This window comes from Anolis sagrei, chromosome 3 (assembly GCF_037176765.1).
Source record: "Anolis sagrei isolate rAnoSag1 chromosome 3, rAnoSag1.mat, whole genome shotgun sequence".
Classification (NCBI taxonomy): domain Eukaryota; kingdom Metazoa; phylum Chordata; class Lepidosauria; order Squamata; family Dactyloidae; genus Anolis; species Anolis sagrei.
This window is the reverse complement of record NC_090023.1, coordinates 206,449,475-206,471,517: the sequence shown is the minus strand read 5'-3', so window position 1 is coordinate 206,471,517 and position 22,043 is coordinate 206,449,475. Positions and strand designations below refer to the sequence as shown.

General features: G+C 38.1%; 1 protein-coding gene across 26 annotated transcripts in view; it reads right to left on the bottom strand.

The window, feature by feature from the left end:
• The window catches only part of ABLIM1 (actin binding LIM protein 1), a 271,609-nt gene that overhangs the window by 12,874 nt on the left and 236,692 nt on the right, over positions 1-22,043 (bottom strand). For 13 of the 26 annotated variants that reach the window (XM_060768480.2, XM_060768478.2, XM_060768463.2 and 10 more), the window contains 8 exons: positions 21,669-21,773; positions 18,889-18,936; positions 10,523-10,669; positions 7,823-7,914; positions 7,626-7,722; positions 4,696-4,760; positions 3,338-3,398; positions 1,019-2,643 (listed from right to left, as the gene is read on the bottom strand). In XM_060768480.2, coding sequence (XP_060624463.1) covers positions 2,606-2,643; positions 3,338-3,398; positions 4,696-4,760; positions 7,626-7,722; positions 7,823-7,914; positions 10,523-10,669; positions 18,889-18,936; positions 21,669-21,773 — 653 coding nt within the window. In that variant the 3' untranslated portion in view covers positions 1,019-2,605. Of the gene's footprint in view, positions 1-947; positions 2,644-3,337; positions 3,399-4,695; positions 4,761-7,625; positions 7,723-7,822; positions 7,915-10,522; positions 10,670-18,888; positions 18,937-21,668; positions 21,774-22,043 lie in introns of those variants that run through there. The other 13 variants (XM_060768464.2, XM_060768471.2, XM_067465811.1 and 10 more) reach the window with 6 other exon arrangements.

Sequence of the window (22,043 nt, the reverse complement as noted above, 5' to 3'; positions counted from 1 at the left end):
ATATAAAAAATGATCACAATTTCCTGGCAGAAAAATCAAAACAAGCTTTGTCTGTGGAAAAGTTGTATTTTGCCTTGATTATGCCACACTTTCTGGTAGAAAGTTGGAGTAATAGATATAATAGCATGCCGAGCAGTGCTAGGATAGTGCACTGAGTCCAACACACCATCCTACCGCTGCTCTGTTTATAGAGTGCCTCGGCATAGCATTATATTTATTCTCCTTAAAGGTATTTTTAGAACTTCCCAACGGCTATGACAAGTCTATAAGGGAGACTTGTGACTAACACAATGGACTAAGCAAGTTCCATTCTACTTTCTCTGGACTGCTATCATTTGAGCTGACAGTACGTATAATCTTTTTAGAAAATGGAAAAGATGAACCTCAAGTCGAGCCTTGTGCTGCAGTACTACTCAAATATCAAAGCATCGTGGCCAATATTTCCTTCTATTTATTTTGCATTAGGCTTACTTTCATAGAAACTAGAACCAAGAATGAACTTTTTCAAATTCATTTCCTTCATTTGGTGTACCATAACTGATGCTGTGGGCATTAGTAGCCTATGACCTTCTTGAACCACAAGCCACTGATGCTTCTGCCATCTTTCCTCTGCCTCTACCTACCTACTTTCACGTTATGCTATGACCAAATCATTCCCTATGGATTCCTATTATTTTTTTCTGTCAAATGTTTGGGAGAGCTGTTTGAGGTTTATTAGTTTTAGGTTCACATTCCCCCCTGCTGTCTAGCTTTCATTGCATGTTTTCTATTCTGGTCCTGTGGATAATACAAACAAGGAAGCACATCTCCAAAGCAATAGAAAGCTGGCATATAACAAATAACTCAAAAAAGGTCAAAGATGCAAATACACTTTTAATGACATATTATCATTCCAAAGACGCAAACCATTATTGTATTAAAGCAAAGTGAATAATATCTGCACTTGCCTTTGGTTCCAACATGTTAGGCATAGACACTCCTCGGTCCATTCGCATTCCAGGGACATGACCATCTGGGAGGGACTGTATCAGATATAGGTAGACATCAAGCACACAGGTTACATGCACACAGACATACATAAATAGGGTAAAGGCATTCATGGTGAATATGGACATGAATTTACACTTCATTCTTGACCTTTGCAAAGGCCAACTATTATTAAGATTTTAACATCTCATAAATGTATATGGTACATATACCATATAGGTACAACCTGCTTACTTATCATTTCTCCTTATTGATGCCACACAGTTGTGACATTATAATTGTGTTAAGTTCTTCATGTATCCTAACAGAAGCTTTCAAAGTTAAAATTCAGTGGCAAGTTGAGAGAATCTTTCTAGTCACTAGAATTAAGAAAAAAAAATCTGCTGGAGCAAATCAAAGCTCTGTCCATCCAATCCTTGCTCACATATTGGCTAGCCAACTACCTATAAGGTCAGTAACTAGTTTTATCCTAGTTCTCCTCAATACCCCGTGCTGACATTTTTGTGATGGGCAGCATTGATCCTATATTGACACATATCTAACTTGTCATTTCAGTTCCATCCTTCCTTTTCACTAAGGCCCCTTCTACACTGTCCTTAGATCTCCCGGGACCTGATCCCAGGTTATCTGAATTATATAAATCTCCACTACCTGATAATCTGGGATAAGCAGATGACCTGGGATCAGATACCGGTATATAGGGAAGTGTAGAGCGGGCCTTAGTTGTGTTCCACTTATACTTTATTTCTTACTTTTCTAAAAAAAAATCCCATTTAATAAGTAACACAATAAATTTCCATCTAGGCAAATTAGATGGTCCTAAATCCCCAAGCAACCCTCTCCAATGTTCAATATAAAACAAAACCACTTGTCCAAAACTATTAGTGGATTTCAGCTACTTCCAGTTGATTCTGGATTGGAGGGCCTTTTTGGGCAGTCTGCGTGGACCCAGATGGTCCCTGGAGACAAAAAACTGATCTCTGATCTAAAAAACTGATCTAAAGTTGTCCACCTGACTGTAAAGTCTTTTGCAGTTAATATGCAGTGAGGATTTTGTTATAATTTTCTGTTTATGAAAATGTGATATGATAGGCATAACAAGCATTTAATCACTACATTCTAGGATCAGGGTTAATGGGGACAGGCAGAGAATTCTACACTTTTTCTTGTCCAGTCTACAGAACCTTAAAAGTATATCACAAGGCCATCTTTTTTTCCATGCCCACAACCACATACAAAATCAAAGAATTATATGTGGGAAAGTAGGGAATAACATCTGGAAAAAAGGGTAGGGTGAGAAAAAGGCTTCAGAAAGAGGAAGCTTACGTCTGGACATCCCTTTGGTTGGAAATCTGAGGAATCAGAAGAGACCCCACCAAAGAGAGAACTGCCACAGATGCATGCCAATTTAAGGAAAGCGGGCCAAGCAAGTCATAAAACTGGCTTGCGCAAGGTATTGTCGTAGCTGTGGGTTTTCCACAGTGGTACAAGCTCACATCATTAACTAGGTATAAAACATACAAATGAGCATGTTCTAAGAAACGCTTCCCTGTAGCAGAAATTGAAACTTGGAGTAAAACAGTGGCCAGGGTGTTGATGGAGCTGTTCAGAGCGTCCACTACTTGAAGGTAGAAAATCTGTACTGTACCTGGAAATCTGAAAAGAAGGTGGGGTGGGGTGGGATGAGAAAACACAAATGATCAGGATGTCAAACAATATGGGTTTTTAACTGTGGTACCTTTTTAAATGCTACATTGCAAAAGACACATAACTTGAAAATTTAAATTAATTAGAAGTAAACAATTAATGTAAGAACACATACATCCATGCATGTATTATTTTTACTCAATTGTAGTATGCTAATTTTTAAAATCATGTCAGAAGCAACTTGAGAAATTGCAAGTCACTTCTGGTGTGAGAGAATTGGCAGTGGCATAATGGGTTAAACCCTTGTACCAGCTGAACTGCTGACCTGAAGGTCAGTAGTTTGATTCCAGGGAGCAGGGTGAGCTCCCGTCTGTCAGCTCCAGCTTTCCACGTAGGAACATGAGAGAAGCCTCCCACAGGATGGTAACACATCCAGGTGTCCCCTGGGCAACTTCTCTGCAGACGGCCAATTCTCTCACACCAGTAGCAACTTGCAGTATGCTAATGATCCAGATCAAAACAGTTGCCTGGAATAAGAATAAGCATCTGTATAGCTTAGGCCCAAATGTGATGTTCAGTAGGAGGATATAAGAACAGCTTAACCTTTTAATCTGACCACAAATATAACTGCAAGAGCACTCTACAAAACCAATTGAAAACCAAAGCAACACAGAGAAGGAAATAATATCTCTTAAGATCTTACCACGAGCAGCACTGCTCACATCTCCATAACTGTTGTATTGACCAAAGTCTGTAGACACTGGCTATAAAAAGAAGAAATCAACAGTTGAATCAACCACATTATCTTGTCATCTGAAGACGTGGAAATCATTGTGTAAATAACTGATAGAAGCAGCAAGATAGAACAAGATACTGTGGCAGTAAGGGTTTTCTATTGTAGCCTTGGGTGTTTTCTTAAACGTATCTGCTAGAAAGGAAGAGAGATCCCAAAGAGATAAAGAGGGTGCAGTAAGAGCCCAGAATTAGTCTACAGTGAATCGACAGTCTGTAGTCCATACTATTGGGTAAAAATTGTCAATAAATTATCATTATATGTTTACCGTCAGTGTTCTAGATCAAGTTCTTGATCAAAAGCTTGGGCCATCCCTGAGTAGGCAACAAGGAAATATGTTCATCAATTAAACTCTTTCTCATTTGCCATAAACTAAAATTAACAGAAGTATTCAAAACCAGCCATAGCATCATAAAGGCTGTCATTTATTTGACAAAAGAACTTGAAGAGTACTTTATTATTGTTTACAAGTCTTCTGTCAAATTTCTCTAAACAGGGCTGTGGTTGTGTTGTCAAAGGCTTTTGTGGCCGGAATCACTGGGTTTTCCAGGCTGTATGGCCATGTTCCAGAAACATTCTCTCCTGACATTTTGCTCACATCTATGGCAGGCATCCTCTGAGGTTGTGAGGTCTGATGGAAATGATGCAAGTCAGGTTGATATATCTGTGGAATGTCCAGGGTGGGAGAAAGAACTCTCCCACCTTTGGAAGAGTACTGGGAGACCAGTTTCTGGGACTACAGAGAAAGATCTGAGTTGGAAATTTTGGCATGGGGCTCATCAGTATCCACCTCTTAGAGACTTGATGGGAATTGTTCTTTTGGAGTATTTAAGTAGTGTTTCCACTTATCTTTGACCTTTATATTTTATGAATTAACTTCACTAGAACAAACTTGCCACCCATTGAAAAGAAATATTAGAAGTAGTAGGCACAAGATACTGTCTGCTCCCCAAAGTTAAGCTGAATTAGACTTAATTAGTCATTGGATGGAAGACTACCAATGAATATCAGGTCCTACAGGCTCTATTTCAGAGGAAGGGACTGGCAAAACCACACCTGAGCATTCCTTGCCTAACAAAATGCTATGCAATTTATGGGCCCTCCATAAGTCAACAGGTGACCTGAAAGCACATGCACGCACAGTAGTAGTACTAATACTAATAATAAAATTAATAACAGTAGTAGGAAAACTCCCATATTCTATACAAACATGTCCTCTGCATACACATTCTGCACATTTTCACAGATGAGAAAACCTATCTGCTTACCCTATGAAGTCCATTTCTTCCATAGCCAGGAAGGGAAGAGGTTTTAGAGGCAGCAGCACGGGGAGCTAAATGGAAAGGAAAGAAACAAATCAAGAAACTTTTTAAAATAATTATTATAATAACATAAAAATATAAACCAAAAATCAAAGTCAGAATATATTCAATGCCAGTTAAATGTCAAATGAGGTTATCTGTTGAAACTTCAAAGGTTCCATCTAGATTGGTTTGCATGTAAACCCAATCTAGCCATATGTATAGCATTTAATATATTATAAACTTTCTTTAGTTTGGGTATGATACTCTATTTTCAACAATTTTACTTTTTTAAGTGTGTAACTTGTTTTTACCGTGTCTACAGGAGATTTCATAAGTTGCAGCAAGTACTGCTAGTAATGCTAGACATGCATGACATAGCAGAAACTCCTGGCCGCATTATTTAAAAGGGACTCTTCCAAAAAGCCACTATTATGATCTCTACCATTAACCTGAATAAGGCACAAAAGTAAAATAAAATAAAAAAAAAAAAACCATGTGACTTGACATGGTGAGATTTGAACAGATCATTCTCTGTACTCACACACAAGGTAATGAACTCTTATCCAAAATGTTTGGAAGCAGAAGTGTTTGGCTTCTGGATTTTTCAATTTTAGAATATTTGCATTTGCATCATGAGATATCTTGGAAACAAGATAGTCTAAACACAACATTAATTTATGTTTAATCTACACCATATACAGATAGTCTGAAGATGATGTTATACACAATGGTTTACATAATTTTGAGCATGAAAAAAAGAAAGCAAACATGTCACCATCTTAGTTACTCATGTGGACGATTTTGGATTTTGGAGCATTTTTGATTTCCAGCAAAGGGATACTCAACTTGTATACAGTATTTATGAGGCTCCTACTTGCAAGCAATTATGTGATGTGTTTATTGGTGGGATCGAAACCTACAGTGAATTCTCTTTAATTTTCTATAGTTTGACATTCTGTTACCACTATTACTATAAGCTCAATGTGTGCAGAGGCATCTGTATATACAGCCCAAAATACAGCTTAAGATTTTGGACAGTGCACCAAGGACATGCATTCTAATTATATGGGGACACACACACACATACACAGAGCCCCTGTTATAAATAAACAGTAATTATAACTCTGTTTCTTCTCTGGAATGCATTGTGGTTTGCCCAAAAAACCTGCGTGGTAAACCAGTAATTAATTTGCTGTGATCCAGCACTTTGGAATGTGATGCCCTGCTCCCTGAGGTTGATTTCCTCTCCCAATGTGGGAAAGGCTAAAAGGCTATGAGAAACATAAATATCAACAAGGTGTATGCCGCTTTTTAATCACAATTTCATGACCTAGCCTGCTGGATTTTCAGGAACACAAATATTGCTCTGACCTAACAGTGAAACCCGGGTTTTTAAGAAAAGCCTTCTGGGCAAATTGTTTTATCCAGGATGCACATGTTTTATGATTCAAGATTTGAACTGGTTTTAAATTGTCTATTTTTATACTGAGAAACCATCTAATGTATTTTTAGCTCATTTTAAACTTTTGTAATTATTTATTGTTTTAAACGGATTACAATGTAAGGCATCTTGAGATCATTGGGTGGGGAGCAGGATATAAAAATTTAATAAATGAATAAATCCACATGTTATATGTAACCTAATATATATGTGAGTAATAATATCATAATTAAGTTCCTGATAAAATGAGCTGCTCAGTATTTTTTAATAATTGAAAACTTAATTTTTTTTAAAAAAAATCTTGATACACTCTACTTTGTAAAATGTACAGTTCAACCTCTGTATCCACAGGGGATACATTCCTGAAATTATTGTGGAAACAGAAAACCATGGGTAACAGTAAACCTATTGAAATGAATACAGTTGGCCTTGAGGAACTAGAACATTCTTAGAAAGATATCCTTTATAGCAGTGGTTCTCAACCTGTGGGTCCTCGGGTGTTTTGGCCTAAAACTCTCAGAAACCCCAGCCAGTTTACCAGCTGTTAGGATTTCTGGGAGTTGAAAACCAAAATATCTGGGGACCCACAGGTTGAGAATCACTGCTCTATAGGAATTTCTTGTATTCTACCTCTGAGACATGCTAGGCAGTAGCTATCTGGGTGCAAGAACTCTTTTATTTTCTCTGTAAATTAAACCAGCTAGTGTTGTTTGAAGAACTGCATCTTTCAGTTTAGTATTTGTTGTTTTTTTCTTCCCTGCCTTTCTTCTATCTCTACCAACCCTCTTTTTCGATTACCCCTAAGTTTATTTCTGAATTCTCAAAGGTTGCCCATGTCAGGTTTGCGAGGGTAGGAAAATAAAACTGTTTCAGAATGGGAGAGTAACTGACAATTTGGCTGTAACCAAAAAGTCGGGTTAGCATGTGGGGTGGCCCCAATTATGGTGGATTATTTCTCCATGCCCTGCTGAACATGACTTGACAACCCAGAAAATTGAAACTATGAGTTAGATTCTATGGCTACAGGGATCGTATTGTAGTTTGAACCATTCATCAGATTCGGCACTCTTTCTGAACTTTATTTTAATTTGTTTACATTCTTTTATTTTAGGTAATAAGACAAAATTGTGTAAAAAAGAAGAATTGGTCATATAATTAGTTATAAATAACATCATTGCAATAAACTTCTCTCATGAGACATAAATCATAAGATGTTATACATGATGGGTTGATTATCCAAATGATAGAAACATGCTCAATAGAAATTCAGGATCCCTCTCATGAATTCATTGTGCAATACAATACAATGTTGAAACATGCATGCAATAAAATCATCTTGTACATGTTTTTGAATAAATCCCAATGAGGCCACTGAAAATATCTCCCAGGTATAAAGCAGTCCTCATTTATTTTCACAGATATCCCAAATATGCTTTCAAACATTGTTGCTTACATGAATTAACTGAAGATTCATAACGGCTACCAGATAGTGATGACCTTTCTTTTTCCATCTCTTCTTTTAATATCAACTGCCCCAGACCTGAGTTGAGCTGCATATGAGAAATGAAAATAGTATGTTTGATAGAGAAATTAAATTGAGTTGTGTTCATGTTGGCACAGTTGGATGGTTTACATCAAAATTATTGTCACCTTCATCAGCTGTTCCTCCTGTAGCTGCCGACGCCTCTGGAGTTCCTCAAGGTCTTCATCTCTACCAGTAGATCTGCGTCGCATGTCAGAACCTGCTTCCACAAAACCACAGCACAAAGAAAGCTTCTTGCACAAATGCACATAGGAACTTGCATCTAACACCCATGTTTTCTTAGATTTGCTTATTATGAAACATACACACATTTTAACAATTTTGTTTCAAAATAATGATGATATAATCACCTCTAGTTTGTAGCTCAACTTTTCCAATTTCCAAATTTTTGCTACTTTCACTTGAACTTTAAAAAAGCTTTCCAAGGTCCTGAACATTACTCTCAAAATGGATCCAGTACCTTGGATAACTCCTTTAAAAGCTGGAGCATATTCACTACACCATTGACACGAGATCCTACAGCTCTCCCTTCCCTGAATCTGCTGTAAATGCTATGGGCAAAAACTGGTGTTTCTGGTTTACTTAGCCAGAGTGGCCATGTAACAAATGTGGGAGGTCAAATATCTCAAAAATAGCTTGTTGGTAAGTCTTCTTACCACAGCTGCCCTTCTTTCCATTGTTAACATGCATACAGCATAAATTTTTGATTCTGTATTTATAAAACCGAGGGCAAATCTGTAGAAGATGAAATTTAGCTTGTTAATTGTCTAAATAATATATTTGCATGGATGAGTTATCTTTTACACAACTGAAAAGTGAATCTAGATTCTAGAGCCTGTATGTTGAATCTAGGAATGTACTTCAATAAGGCATTCTGGAAGTGGTGAACTTTTTCATATTGTTGTGTAAGAATGAGCAGAAGACTGCACAATGTGACCATAGCACAAGGAAACTTGAGAGTTTTACATTTTATTAAAGATATTTCACAATGATTTGCAATAATTGGAATATACTTTGGGAATTTAGTTCCCTTTTTTTCACATAAGGGCATGTGGTCAGTGGGGAAAAAACAGCTTTCTGTTTGAGGAAATGACCTTCCCTTACAGAAAAGATCCTTTGGATCCAAGTCCATTTAAATTAATTAAATATAATGAAGAAGTAATGGGACAGGTGGGCACACAGATGAACTATTTTAGTATAATCTGGGGATCTGAGTTTTGAACAACCCCATATTCAAGGCAAAGTATATTAGCAACAGAAAGCTGGGATTTTCATAACACCAGTACTAGAAGTACATCTTTCTCATTTCAGTTTCTAGATCACTAAGCAGAAGCAGACAATATATCCTTGAAAGAAATATGAAAGTATTTCAACAACCAAGTCCCTAAACTGATATAGAGGACTAAGCTATTGTTGGCTTTTGGGAACATATTTAACTCATGGTCATGTCACTACATCCCAGTTTCAGGCTGCAGTCCTATCCATGCACATCAGGAGCAGCATTTGCAAAATTATTCTTAAGAAGAGCAACATGTCATGAGTACCACAATATTATCCTACAACTGTTCAGTTACCAATAGTTTCAGCGTGTTATTATAATAATCCTTTTTAAAAGTAACTTTCTAACATCTGCCTGGCAGGAATTACCACTGAATGCAAATGAAATTATAAATATTATTGGGTTAAATAATGTTTCTCATCTGTATAAACTGGATATACATTAGGATGGAACTATAGATATATGGAGCCGTAAGTACTTCTACATATTATGTTTAGTGGACTTTGTCCTCCCTCCAAATCTTCACAATGCAAATAGCAGGCAGGTGCAGGTGCTGAACTCTTCTCTACTCAATGATTTTTCTCCTCCAGCTCTTTACTTCTTGATCTGCTTTCCAGCACACATTATTTGTGTTCCCAAAAACATGAGTTTTCAGGAAGAAATGAGCAACAGGATTCATACCTGATAATAATTTTCCTTATATACACATATAAGGAACATTATTTTTCATATTGTCCTATGAAAACTGCTCCTATGACCTTCTGGATTTTGAATCTCCTGTAGACACTACTAAAAACACCCCTTGGACTCTGAATCGAATATCTCTCCAGGTCCTAAGTAATCACGCAGACAAAGATGATATGACACATAAAGATTTGAAAAATAATGAAAAACAGCATGAATGGTAAAATAAACATCTTAAGGCACAAAGTCATGTATACTTAAATTTTACATGTCACTTGCTTTACACTTCACTTAAAAACCTTTTGTGCTATTGGTTGCTCAACAAGAATCCTAACTATATGGTTGTCAAGATATGAAGATGACAACATGGTCATCTGCAAGCTTTTCCCATTCCACATAAGGAACTGGATTGGTTTAGCAAATGAATCTTACTTCCATTGATAATGGTATGGCCTCATTTGCTGGTTCCGGTGACAGTGGGTGAACTTAGAGGAGAAGCAGGGCATAAGGGCTGTGTGTCAGACACAATTATGTTCTCTAACATTTTACTGATTGCTTCCCGTTCCATGTAATAACCATTGCTGAAAGAAGTGGGGAAGGCAATGCATACCTAGAGAGGTATTCTCTCAGGTAAAGAAACAACAACTTTTTATTCGCTCTTTTTTCACATTTACAGGAGTCCTGTGTGGAGGGTTGATGGTACTATTAAGTATGTATTTAGTGTCGCACCCATATAACCTTTAAGTGCAAACATGTTCAACATCTAGCATTAAAATCACTCTAGACTTATTTATAGGCAGCAGGAAGCAGTTTTTTGGTTTTGCCCACACCACGTATTCCATACCTACAGCCGCAAGTGAGGGAGGACCTGGCCAGTACTCTGTTTCAATCTTTGGGATTTCGTTGGGTGCTGGCGCATGGGCTGCTGGGAACTTGGAGGACTTGATGATCTCATCAGAAGGCTTGTTCAGGGCTGCCAGAGCAGCTGCATCTAGATGGCAATCAGGGGAACTTAAACTACCAAATCAATTGGCTATATCAGTCTACATCAATACTATATTTATTTTCTATTAGTTTTTCATGTCCTCAACTAGCAACAGATGAAACTCACCTCTTAAAACCTTCAGGACAAAATTTAAGTTCCAGCATTGGCTTCAAATCCTGAGTTTCATTAGAGCTAAGGTTCTCAGGTGCATACAAATGTAGCATTACATTAGGAGTCATATATAGATTGGTGCCAAGTTTCCCTTTCCTTCTTAGTGCTAATGACCTACATGCAGTAATTCAAACACTGACCGAGTTCTGCCAATCTTTCAACTACTGTGTGAGTTTTAGTCATTTAAACAATGGCATACATTTGGAAAACTCTGGGTTTAATTGCAAAAATAATTTCAGATGACTGCAAAAGGTATCTTCTGGTCAGAGAGGAAGGGGGAATGATAGCAATAGAGAGAAAAGATAGTGGGAGGCATAAAAGGGTGACTGAGAGCTAAGCTTCACCCTGGCACTGGATTATCCCCAATGGGATGTGTTACTTGGCAGGAAAAAAACACCCTCATCTCAGTTTTAAATGCTAATTTGTTGCCTTATTTCTAATGGTTATAAATAAAAATTGTTATAAATGCTTCAAGGATAACAGTGGATGCAGGGAAAGGACATTTATGCCAACAGGACAAAGTGATTTGATTTATCTGTGATTCAAACAATGCTAGGTCTGTATGCACCTTGGTTGGAAAGAGAACATGTTAGTCGAATAGCAGAAATATGCTATGGCAGTTTCTAAAGCAGTTTTTAGTGATGTACCCTTGTTAGTCTCTTATTGCATAAAAAGAAGTTAGTGAACGGAGGGGAACAAATAAAATATTGGGTTGCTGTGAGTTTTCCAGAAACATTCTCTCCTGATGTTATATCCACATTTATGGCAGGCATCATCAGAGGATGCGTGCCACAGATGTGGGTGAAACATCAGGAGAGAATGCTTCTGGAACATGGCCATGCAATCCGGAAACCTCACAGCAACCCAGTGATTCTGGCCATGAAAGCCTTTGACACCGCAAATATTCTACTATGCTCCTGTTTCCTATGATCTCCTTTCCTCTTTATAATGTTTTTACTAAGAGTCTTTAAGTAAAAGAGGGTCAGGAAGGAGGGAGGGTTCACTCATGTGCTACAAAATGCAAGTAGTCAAGTAGACTTCCTTAATGTTTCATTAAATTGAGTCCAGTTCTATGACAGTCTAGCAAAATGCCTGCAATGGAATTTGCACGATATTAATTTTTTGCTGTGCAATCTTATTTCTCAATCAAATTCATTAAATATTATTTTCAGCAGTGAAAATCAGTAGCTGGGTTAACTAGAGGACACTTAACTTCATTTTATTTTGGCTAAAAGAATTCACTAATGTCCTTAAAATTTACTTCTGCACCTGAATTTATGTAAGCCTGGTTATATATCTATTTTCTATTTGTAAATTCCACTTTAATTATATTTTAAAAATTAAGTCTTTGAAATCCACTGGCTGCATTAAACATAAATATTATTATAAGAGGCTGTGTGGTGTAGGCTCCTTCTTTGGAGGCTTTTAAACAGAGGCTGGGTGGCCATCTGTCAGGGGTGCTTTGAATGTGATTTTCATGCTTCTCGGCAGGGGGTTGGACTGGATGGCCCACAAGGTCTCTTCCAACTCTATGATTCTATAACTCTAAGATTAAAAGGAAGTTTGCGAGACATTCCCCCCAACTTTTATATTACTCTTGAGTGGCTATAATATTTAAATAAAGATCGGCTCTATTCCCCTTTTAGTTTAAGACAATTAAGTATATTTATAGTATTACATAACAATTTTTAAAAAATCTAAAAGCACATTGCAGAGTAATTATATCGTTTAAATATAGTCTGATAAAGAAGTACATTTTACAATGCTTTTATATGACTGTCTAATACCCCTTTATCCCCTGTCTAGCTGGAAGATGGGCTTATACGGTTTATATTTGCCAACTGTACCCATTGCCATTCCTCTTCCATAGTGCTATTTCCCTCTCATGCAAGCAATATCTGATACCACAAGTGTTATTGACTCAATAAGCCTGCAGAAAACACAATAATGTTTAATCTGCTATCTGGGAGTGCCTCTACACTGCAGAATTGATGTGCCACTTTACGCTACACTGTAGAACTTGACACCCCTTGAATTGCTATAGCTCAATACTATGGAATCTTAGGAGTTGTAGCTTGGTGAGATACCAGAACTATTAGAGGCTGCAGTGGCACAATGGGTTACACCACTGAGCTGCTGAACTTGCTGACTGGAATGTTGGTGGTTCAAATCCGTGGGACGGCGTGAGCTTCCACTGTTAACCCCAGCTTTTGCCAACCTAGCAGTTCAAAAACATATAAATGTGAGTACAGCAATAGGTACTGTCTTGGTGGGAAGGTAAACAGCACTCCATATAGTCATGCCAGCCACATGACCTAGGAGGTGTCTATGGACAACGCAGGCCCTTCAGTTTAGCAATGGAGATGAGCACCACCCCTCAGAGCTGGAAGGGGAAGGCTTTACCTTAATCTGTGTTTTGCTGTTTCTAGGCATTTAATGTTTGCCTTTGTGTTTTTGTATGCTGGAATTCACCCTGAGTCCCCTTAGGGAGATAGGGAAGAATACAAATATATTATTATTATTATTATTATTATTATTATTATTATTATTATTTGAAACACAACAAGATGAGTCCACAGCAAACAAGATCACTCTGCTGGCTGTTGTATTGGATCACACGTCGGACACTTCCCAAGTGTCTAGGACTGTGTGATGCATTGCCGAATAATGCATGCAGATCCCAGTAGGGTAGCCTTTTGCAGCTGGAAGATGGTAATCTTGTCAGTGCCAATTGTGTTTAAGTGCAGGCCAAGGTCTTTAGGCACTGCACCCAGTGTGCCGATCACCACTGGGACCACCTTTACTCGTTTGTGCCAAAGTCTTTGCAGTTCGATCTTTAAATCCTCATATTGTGTACGCTTTTCTAGTTGTTTTTCTTCAATCCTGCTGTCAACTGGGATTGCAACATCGACAATCCACATTCTGATTATTATTATTGTCATCATCATCATTTGCCACAGAAGGCCAAAACTTTGTAAAACTACAGCTCCCATAATTCCATAGCATTGGGATCATGCAGTGATGTGATGTCAAACTGCACTAATTCTACAGTGTAGATGAGGAAAGCCTTGCATTTTCCCAGCTACTGACTGACTGATGAGAACATATTTCGAGAGAAAGCAAATGTGAAACAAATGTGCATATATTGACTGTGTGGGAAAGTCTCTATGCTCTTGTGAAACTGTGGTAGCTATTGTTTAAAAGGAAGGCAACGGACTAGAAACGTTCCCTACAAAGTGTCGTCTGGCTGCTCCCTTTCATTCCCAAAGGAATACAGGAAACACTCCTGACAAACAGTGAAGCTTCAGTGGGAAAAGAGGGGCTACCTTGGCTGATTGCTCAGGGGACTACAAAAGCTTGGTTTCAAACAATACTTACGTATTAGAATGGATGAAGTCAGTGGGAAAACATTCACATGTTAATGGGAGGTGAGTAGACACAATAAAAACCATAAAGAAATAAAAATAAGGTTAAGGGAAAAAATTAAATGTTATGAGTAAAAAAGAATTAAATAAAAATTATAAAACATTGTACGACAGTCACAAAGTCTTAAGTGCACTCCCCTCACTGTACAATATTCTCTCAAATATTTGACTCAGTATTGTTGTTTCAACTCCACTCTTCAACAATTACTTACTGAAAAGTTATAATTGCGATTTCTATATCTATATACCTTTGCTGTTATAAATAAGAGGCTTCCCCTGATTATGAACAATCCACAATCAATGCTTAATTTCAAAAAATGAGAACTGATGGAGATTAAGCCTCCTACAAAGAAATGCATTCCAGCTTGAAGTTCTCACACTGGGCATTCAGGAATTATGGTTACTCAGCAGGGAGAGAAAGGCACTCGACACCCACACACAAAATGCACTCCCTGTGGCTTTCAGACATTAAAGTGCTTTGTTGTAGCACAGAAAGCAGATTCTTATCAGTTTTACATTAGTTCAGCCAAGCACGGTAAGACAAAGTGGAAATGAATAACTGCCTGAATGGAGTGAATCAGGATTGTTGCTGGATTGTGTCTTTTTAGTTTTCTTAGTGACTAAGTCACTATTAGATGCTTTTCCCCATCACTTCCTGTACCAATGAAGTGGATATTGTATATGCAGACAGGTGGCGATAGTAAAACACATTAAAGAAGAAGCAAAAATATAATGCATACTAGAAAAACATGTTTCTTTTAAAAAATAATAATGTCCTTCCAGACTGGCAGGGTTATAAACACAGTCATTGCCCTAACTCTGGATGTGGAAATAGAGATTAGCTTACATCTGTAAACTCCCATCTGACCTAAGGTGGGATTAGTCATAATTCAAATAGAGTAGGAATTTGACTCACAGGATACAGGTATAACTCAGTTAACAAAGTTCTGATGAGGAACCCCCTTTTAACAATGTGTTTTTATGATTGCCCAGCTCCCTTTTCCCCCTGATCCTGTCTATCTTGAAGTTTAGCAGCATTGGCCTGTTGGTGAAAAAGGAATAGAGACGCAGAAATTCTCAGTGTCAGGCTGCCACAGCATGTCTACTAATGCAATAAAGATTAAGGTGACATAAAGTGAGATTTTACTCTAGCCTAGCATTTCTCAACCTGGGGGTCAGGACCTCTGGGAAGGTCATGAGGGGGTGTCAGAGGAGTCGCCAAAGACCATCAGTATTTTCTGTTGGTCATGGGGGTTCTGTGTGGAAGATTTGGTGCAATTCTCTCATTGGTGGAGTTCAAGGGACTCTTTGATTGCAGATGAACTATAAATCCCAGCAACTACAACTCTAAAATGTCAATGTCTGTTTTCCCCAAACTCTGCCAGTGTTCACATTTGGGCATATTGAGTATTCCTGCCAAGTTAGGTCCAGATTCATCATTGTTTGAGTCCACAGTGCTCTCTGGATGTAGGTGAACTACAACTCCAAAAGTCAAAGTCAGTGCCCACCAAAGTCTTTCTCTTGGTCATGGGAGTTATGTGTGCCAAGTTTGGTTCCATTCCATCATTAGTGGAGTTCATAACGCTCTTTGATTGTAGGTGAGCTATAAATCTCAGCAACTACAACTCCCCAATGACAAAATCAACCCCCTCAACCCCACCAGTATTCAAATTTGGGCATATCAGGTATTTGTGCTAAATTTGGTCCTGTATATGAAAATTAATCCTGCATATCAGATATTTCTATTACGATTCATATCAGTAGCAAAATGGCACTTATGAAGTAGAAACAAAAATAATTTTATGGCTGGAGGTCACCACAACATGCGGAACTGTATTAAGGGGTTGCAGCATTAGGAAGGTTGAGAACCACTGCTCTAGCCAATACTACTGTGTGTGTGTTGCCTTTAAAAGCAGCTCTTTCCACAATTGCTAACTGAGCATATAGGTGCAAACACTCACACAAACCCTACCACTCAGTATTGTTCTAAGAAAATGGATCTATATGTCTGGCCGCTAAAACATGAATCATAAGAAAAGTGTAGCGACCCATCCCTGTTCTTTCCAGGTTATTTCATCCTTTGGTATCAAAGTTGCTGTTAAAGGTGTAATGCCTAGGGATATATTTCCTTTGTTAACTGAGGAATATCTGTACTTTTCATAAAGTGCTTTCTCTATTACAAGTTCCTAGGATGGAATCTTTTAGACTGCGGAGGAGCAGTTGAGACCACAAAGTTTAAAGAATGAGGCAAAGGAACTGGTGTCGAAGAATACTACTCAGGATCACATCATCCAACCAGAGGGGCCACGGTGGCACAATGTGTTAAATTCTTGTACCACTGAACTGCTGACCTGAAGGTCGGCAGTTAAAATCCACGAGACAGGGTGAGCTCTGGTCAAGCCCTAGCTCCTGTCAACTTAGCAGTTTGAAAACATGTAAATGTGAGTAGATAAATAGGTACCGCTTCTGCAGGAAAAGGCAAAGATGCTCCAAGCAATCTTGCCAGCCACATCTCGACTTGAAAATGGAGAAAAGCACCTCCCCGGAGCCAGAGATGAGCACCACTTCCAGAAAGCTGGAAATGAAATGAAGCCTTGCCTTTTTTGTATGTCTCATTGTATTTGACTGTAAAGGCACTTGTTTTTCGTGTCAGGAGCAACTTGGGAAACTGCAAGTTGCTTCTGGTGTGAGAGAATTTATTTATTCATTTATTTATTTATTTACGACATTTACATGCCACCCTTCTCACCCCGAAGGGGACTCAGAGCGGCTTACAAAGTATATATACATACAATATATTATTAATATAGTACAATATCAATTTTAAATATTGCTATATTGCACTATATCAATTATACTGTAATATTATTAGTAATATTACATGTAATATAAATATATAATTATAATATCATATTATTATTATTAGTATTATATTGTATTATATTATATTATTGTCTGCTCAGCTGTTTTCCCATTCTGTGGGAGGCTTCTCACATGTTCCCGCATGGGAAGCTGGAGCTGACAGATGGGAGCTCACTCCACTCCATGGATTTGAACTGTCGACCTTTTGGTCAGCAGTCCTGCCAACACAAGAGTTTAACCCATTACACCATCAGGGGCTCCTTGTAAAGGCACTGAATGTTTGCCGATGTAAAATGTGGTAATCCATTCTGAATCCCCTAGGGTACTGGTTCCCAACGTGTGGGTCCCCAGATGTTTTGGCCTTCAACTCCCAGAAATCCTAACAGTTGGTAAACTGGCTGGGATTTCTGGGAGTTGTAGGCCAAAACACCCGAGGACTCACAGGTTGAGAACCACTGCCCTAGGGGAGAAGGACAGAATATGAATAAAGTGTATAACTCTCTAAATCAGCGAAAGAGTCAAGAAGATGTTTCCTTAAGAATGGGAATGAGTAACAGCAGCTCTTTTCAGAACCTGCAATATGTCAGTTCAACTTGGTGGTTGGGTTATAAGGCAAGCTCTCTGCTTCAATTCAGCCAACATGATCCACAGAAACAATAAGCTCAAAATCCTTAGGATATTGGTTTCAAGGTACAATCCATTTAGGTGATCCCGATTATATTAGTTTCAAGGTATAATGGATCTAGTTAATCCTAATTATATTGGTTTCAAGGTCTAATCCATTCAGATGGATACCCATCTACATTGCCCACAGCTTGACCTCATCGCACTAGAGAATGAATCCACTTTAAATCCAGTTGCTGTCTTCTGAAGAATTCTGGGGTTTGTAGTTTAGGGCAGAGCCTTTCAACAGCCTCACTGAACTACAAACCCCAGAATTATACAGGAGGCAGTAACCAGATTTAAAGTGGACTCATTCTCTAGTGTGATGAAGTAGTAGAAACACATCTGAATGCACATTCCAGCATCTCTAATGAAGAGGATAATCTAGATATTATGCTTATGTCCATGGCTTCTGGTACAGCAAGTGATATATCCAGGGAAAAGCCTTTATACTGTATGGATCACTGGGATTGAATAGGTATGAAGAAGCAGCATAGGATAAGAGTGTGTGGATGAAACAAGAACATGTGCTTTTAATCAAAACTGTTCTCACAAAACGGAGAAGTATTTTTTGAATGATTTCTAGGTACCTTGTTTAAGAAACGACCCTTTTGGCCTCACAGTTTCACTACTGATCAAGAATGGACTATTTCTTATGAGTATATGAACCTGTTATAGCCTTCAACTTTAAAAAACAAAACAAAAGGGAAACTTTGAATGGAGGCCTGTTACTTTCTTTAAAAATTCCACCATTCTGTATTGACTTGAAAATCTAACAGAGGCAGTTTAAGGACTGAAACAAAGGCATTAAAAACATGCCCTGCTGACAAGCAAGGCTTCATGTAAAAATGGTAAGACCTCCACACTTCACAAGTCTTGCAGAAGAATTCCATGCCTTACAGTCAAAACATTGAGGCGTATTGTGTGCATTTTTTTCCAAAAATACTCTATTTGCATTAAAATATTTAACTCAAAATACAATAACTTCAAAAAGCAGGCAATAACCAACTAATGTTATTGCACAAATTTTTGCACAATTGTACCATGCAACTATTAAGCATATTGGATTGTCCCCTTTTTGAAGACAGAAAGAATAAGGTTTACCATGCTGTTTGTAGATAGGCGGTTTTCTATAAATATTGGTGCCTTGATCTGTAAAAATAAAAAAGACAGAAACTTATAAATATTTGGACATTTTCAATTACTTTTGGGGAAGGGGAAGAAGCCAAACATTAAATTAACAAATGTTCCAAACCAAGGACTAGGCATATCAATCCAGAACGCTAACACTTGTATCACACAAAAAGGATAACTATCTGATGGAAACAAGACACAGAAAACAGATGGATAAAACACCACAGACAGATGACATAAAATCTTAGCATGTATCATTGGCAACATGGTGATGCAGCTAAGAAATGAGCTATTTCCATTTAAAATTTTAGTAAACCATTAGTGGGGGAAACACTTTTGTGGAAATGCAAGAGAGGAGATTAGGCAGAATTGGAGGCAGGAGCTATCTAGTGGGAAAAACAACCTTTCAATGGCAACAGGGGAATTGGACAAGAGCAGCTCAATTTTTCTTGTAACTACAGCCATCCCACATAGCAATGAGGTATATTTACATTAAAGGCTTCAGAACTCACTTCTTTTTAACCTGCCATGTTGGAGCATAGCCATTTTTTTCCAAGGTTGTGGTTTTTATCATGTCAATTGATTTGGTGCTAATTCTGACACCAACAAGAGCATGAAATGTTATGAAGCATTGTATAGCACATGATTGTTTCCAAAGCCCCAAAGCTGTAGCATAATATTGCTTTAGTCATGTCTTAAAGAGGATCAACTTCCTTCTAAAAATGTGTCTTGCTATGAAAGAAAGGTTCCTCTAAAGAGAAATAAAAGTCATCAAGAATTAATGTGACAACACAAATTGTCAGAGGATACAAAACTGAAGTGCTATAAAAATAAAACCTAACAACACCATTACCAATCGCTTGGTTTTAAATACTCCCTCATCTAGCTTAACCCAGTGATCAGAGGACAATGGGAATACTATAGAATCAATTTAATGGCCCAATCCTATACACATTTGGTATACTCAGAAGTAAGTGCCACTGTATTCGGTGTGGCGTTTAGTTCTATGTGAGAGTCTAAGAACGGAAGTCTCAGAATACAAAGAGTGCCTATTTGTATTTATTGTAGAGTAGGAAATATAAGCAATATTTATAAAACTTCTTGTGCTTGATAATTCAAGATGCTTCATAAAAAAAGTCAACCTCTGCATGATTTTTCCTTCTCTGCTTTACAACAAAAAGGCAAACTCTTTTTCTCTTTCTTTCACTGTATTTGCAAAATATAGTGATCTCTTTTATTTATTGCAAAACTTGATGTTATATACAGTAAACTGCCTGGTATTCATTTTTTCCACCAATAAATAAAAGTAATGTGCATTTAAGCCATTGTTTTAGTTGGGAGTAGGAATCAGGGCCTTTAGCCTTAGCCAAATTTAGAAAAGGTGTGTCTGGATTACTACCAGGAGTACAAAAAGAGCATGTTAAGCATACTATATACACAACATAAGCTGGTGAAGTTCTACTTAGGGGACGTCCAAAATACCCATTAGCTACTTGCAAGTGTATAGTAGTATAAGAGAACAACCCGAATGTGGTCTATGGCTCTCTTTTTCCCTGAGATTCCCCTGAATCCACACCCCTCCATTTAGGTCATACACCCTTTAGCTGTCCTGCCAGCAGTGTCTAAGGAAAGTGGATCTTATGAGGTGGTAGGAAAGGTTGAGAGTGACTCTGATGGGTAAAAATATATGTAAGCTTCTTTTGCAAGGCCTTTTCTGAGAGAGACTTATAGTGTAGTTTTTATTAAAGTAAAGCCACCTCGAACACTGTACTCCAAACAATGAATTTACCAAGTTATTCTGTATGCTGCCTCTGCCTCTTGGGTAAAGATGGGTGAAAGAAGAAGAGAGATTTTCATCAGAGGGGATGACAGGCAAGTGCATCCACATGTACGCATTTCTAATGCTTGCCTGCTAGCCTGCCTCTGGTGTCAGTTTGGATGCGGATATATTCCTCTCTTTCACTAGACTCACTAGTCAGAATAGGGGAGAAAGACCAGGACAATGCTGTTGATGGGCAGGTATTGAAATTATTAGTATTGATGTGTGCACAGGTGAAAGGATATATGCACTCATGTGGTCTACCAACTGGGCTTCTGGTTCTGCTAACTAGTGGATTAAGGGCAGCAAAATGTTAATCATTCCTCAGTGTATGAAAATTAAGTAGATAAAGTTTGTGCTGATGAAAATATGTAAGACTTTGAACATCTTCACACATTGGTCTATGGAGCACCAATGCGGCTAACCAAGGAACATTCTCTAAGCAATAGTATTGCAGTCAGAAATGCACATTTATTGTGCCAGAAGGACAATATAATGGCGAAGTACTTCACAGTGGAGGTCTGAGGATATTTACTCAGCACTCCTACTAAATTCAATGAGACTTACTTTTGAGTAATGTATGTGCAATCTGAAGCTTGTAATCGTACTGTGACTAATACATGAAAAGTCTACGGTATTGCATTCATGAGAACTTGACCATGTACTATGCTTTCTGCAACTACAGCGTATGCCTGTCTTCCTATTTCTCTAAGAGAAGAAAATAATAGTTTTGTGCCTTAAAAATCTCTCCACAGCCAATGTTTCCTAATTCTTCTCTAAAAAAAAATGAACCATCAAGCCTTGCATTTCAAAGCAGTTTATGGTTTGCTCTAAGACAAAACTAAAAGCGTGAAATAATGGAGACAAGACATTACGAAGGCTACGGTCTACACTATGACAGGACACCAAGACACAGAGTGCCAGCTCCTACCTGGAACATGGAAATGTTTAGGGGTCTGAGCGTAAGTTGGTGTTAGAGGGCGGCTGTCGGGCCGGTAAGGGGCAGGGGAGTTCCGACCGCTGGACGGCTCATTGCCTCCAATGAGGAGAATGCAAAACAAACAACAAAACAACAAAACAAAAAGAGCAGTAAAAAAGCAGGCATAATTTCCAACCCAATGAGAAAACGGTGGAAAGTAAAAACAGGGGGGAAAGAAAATATATAGTTGACAGTCAAGAACTATGGCTAGCATTGGAAAGCATATTAGGAGGTACATTCACCTTCAGTTGGAATCAGGCAGTTTGCATTCTCTCATTCGTTCATTCCAAAAACATGCATAAAGGAACAATGTACATTTGAATTAAA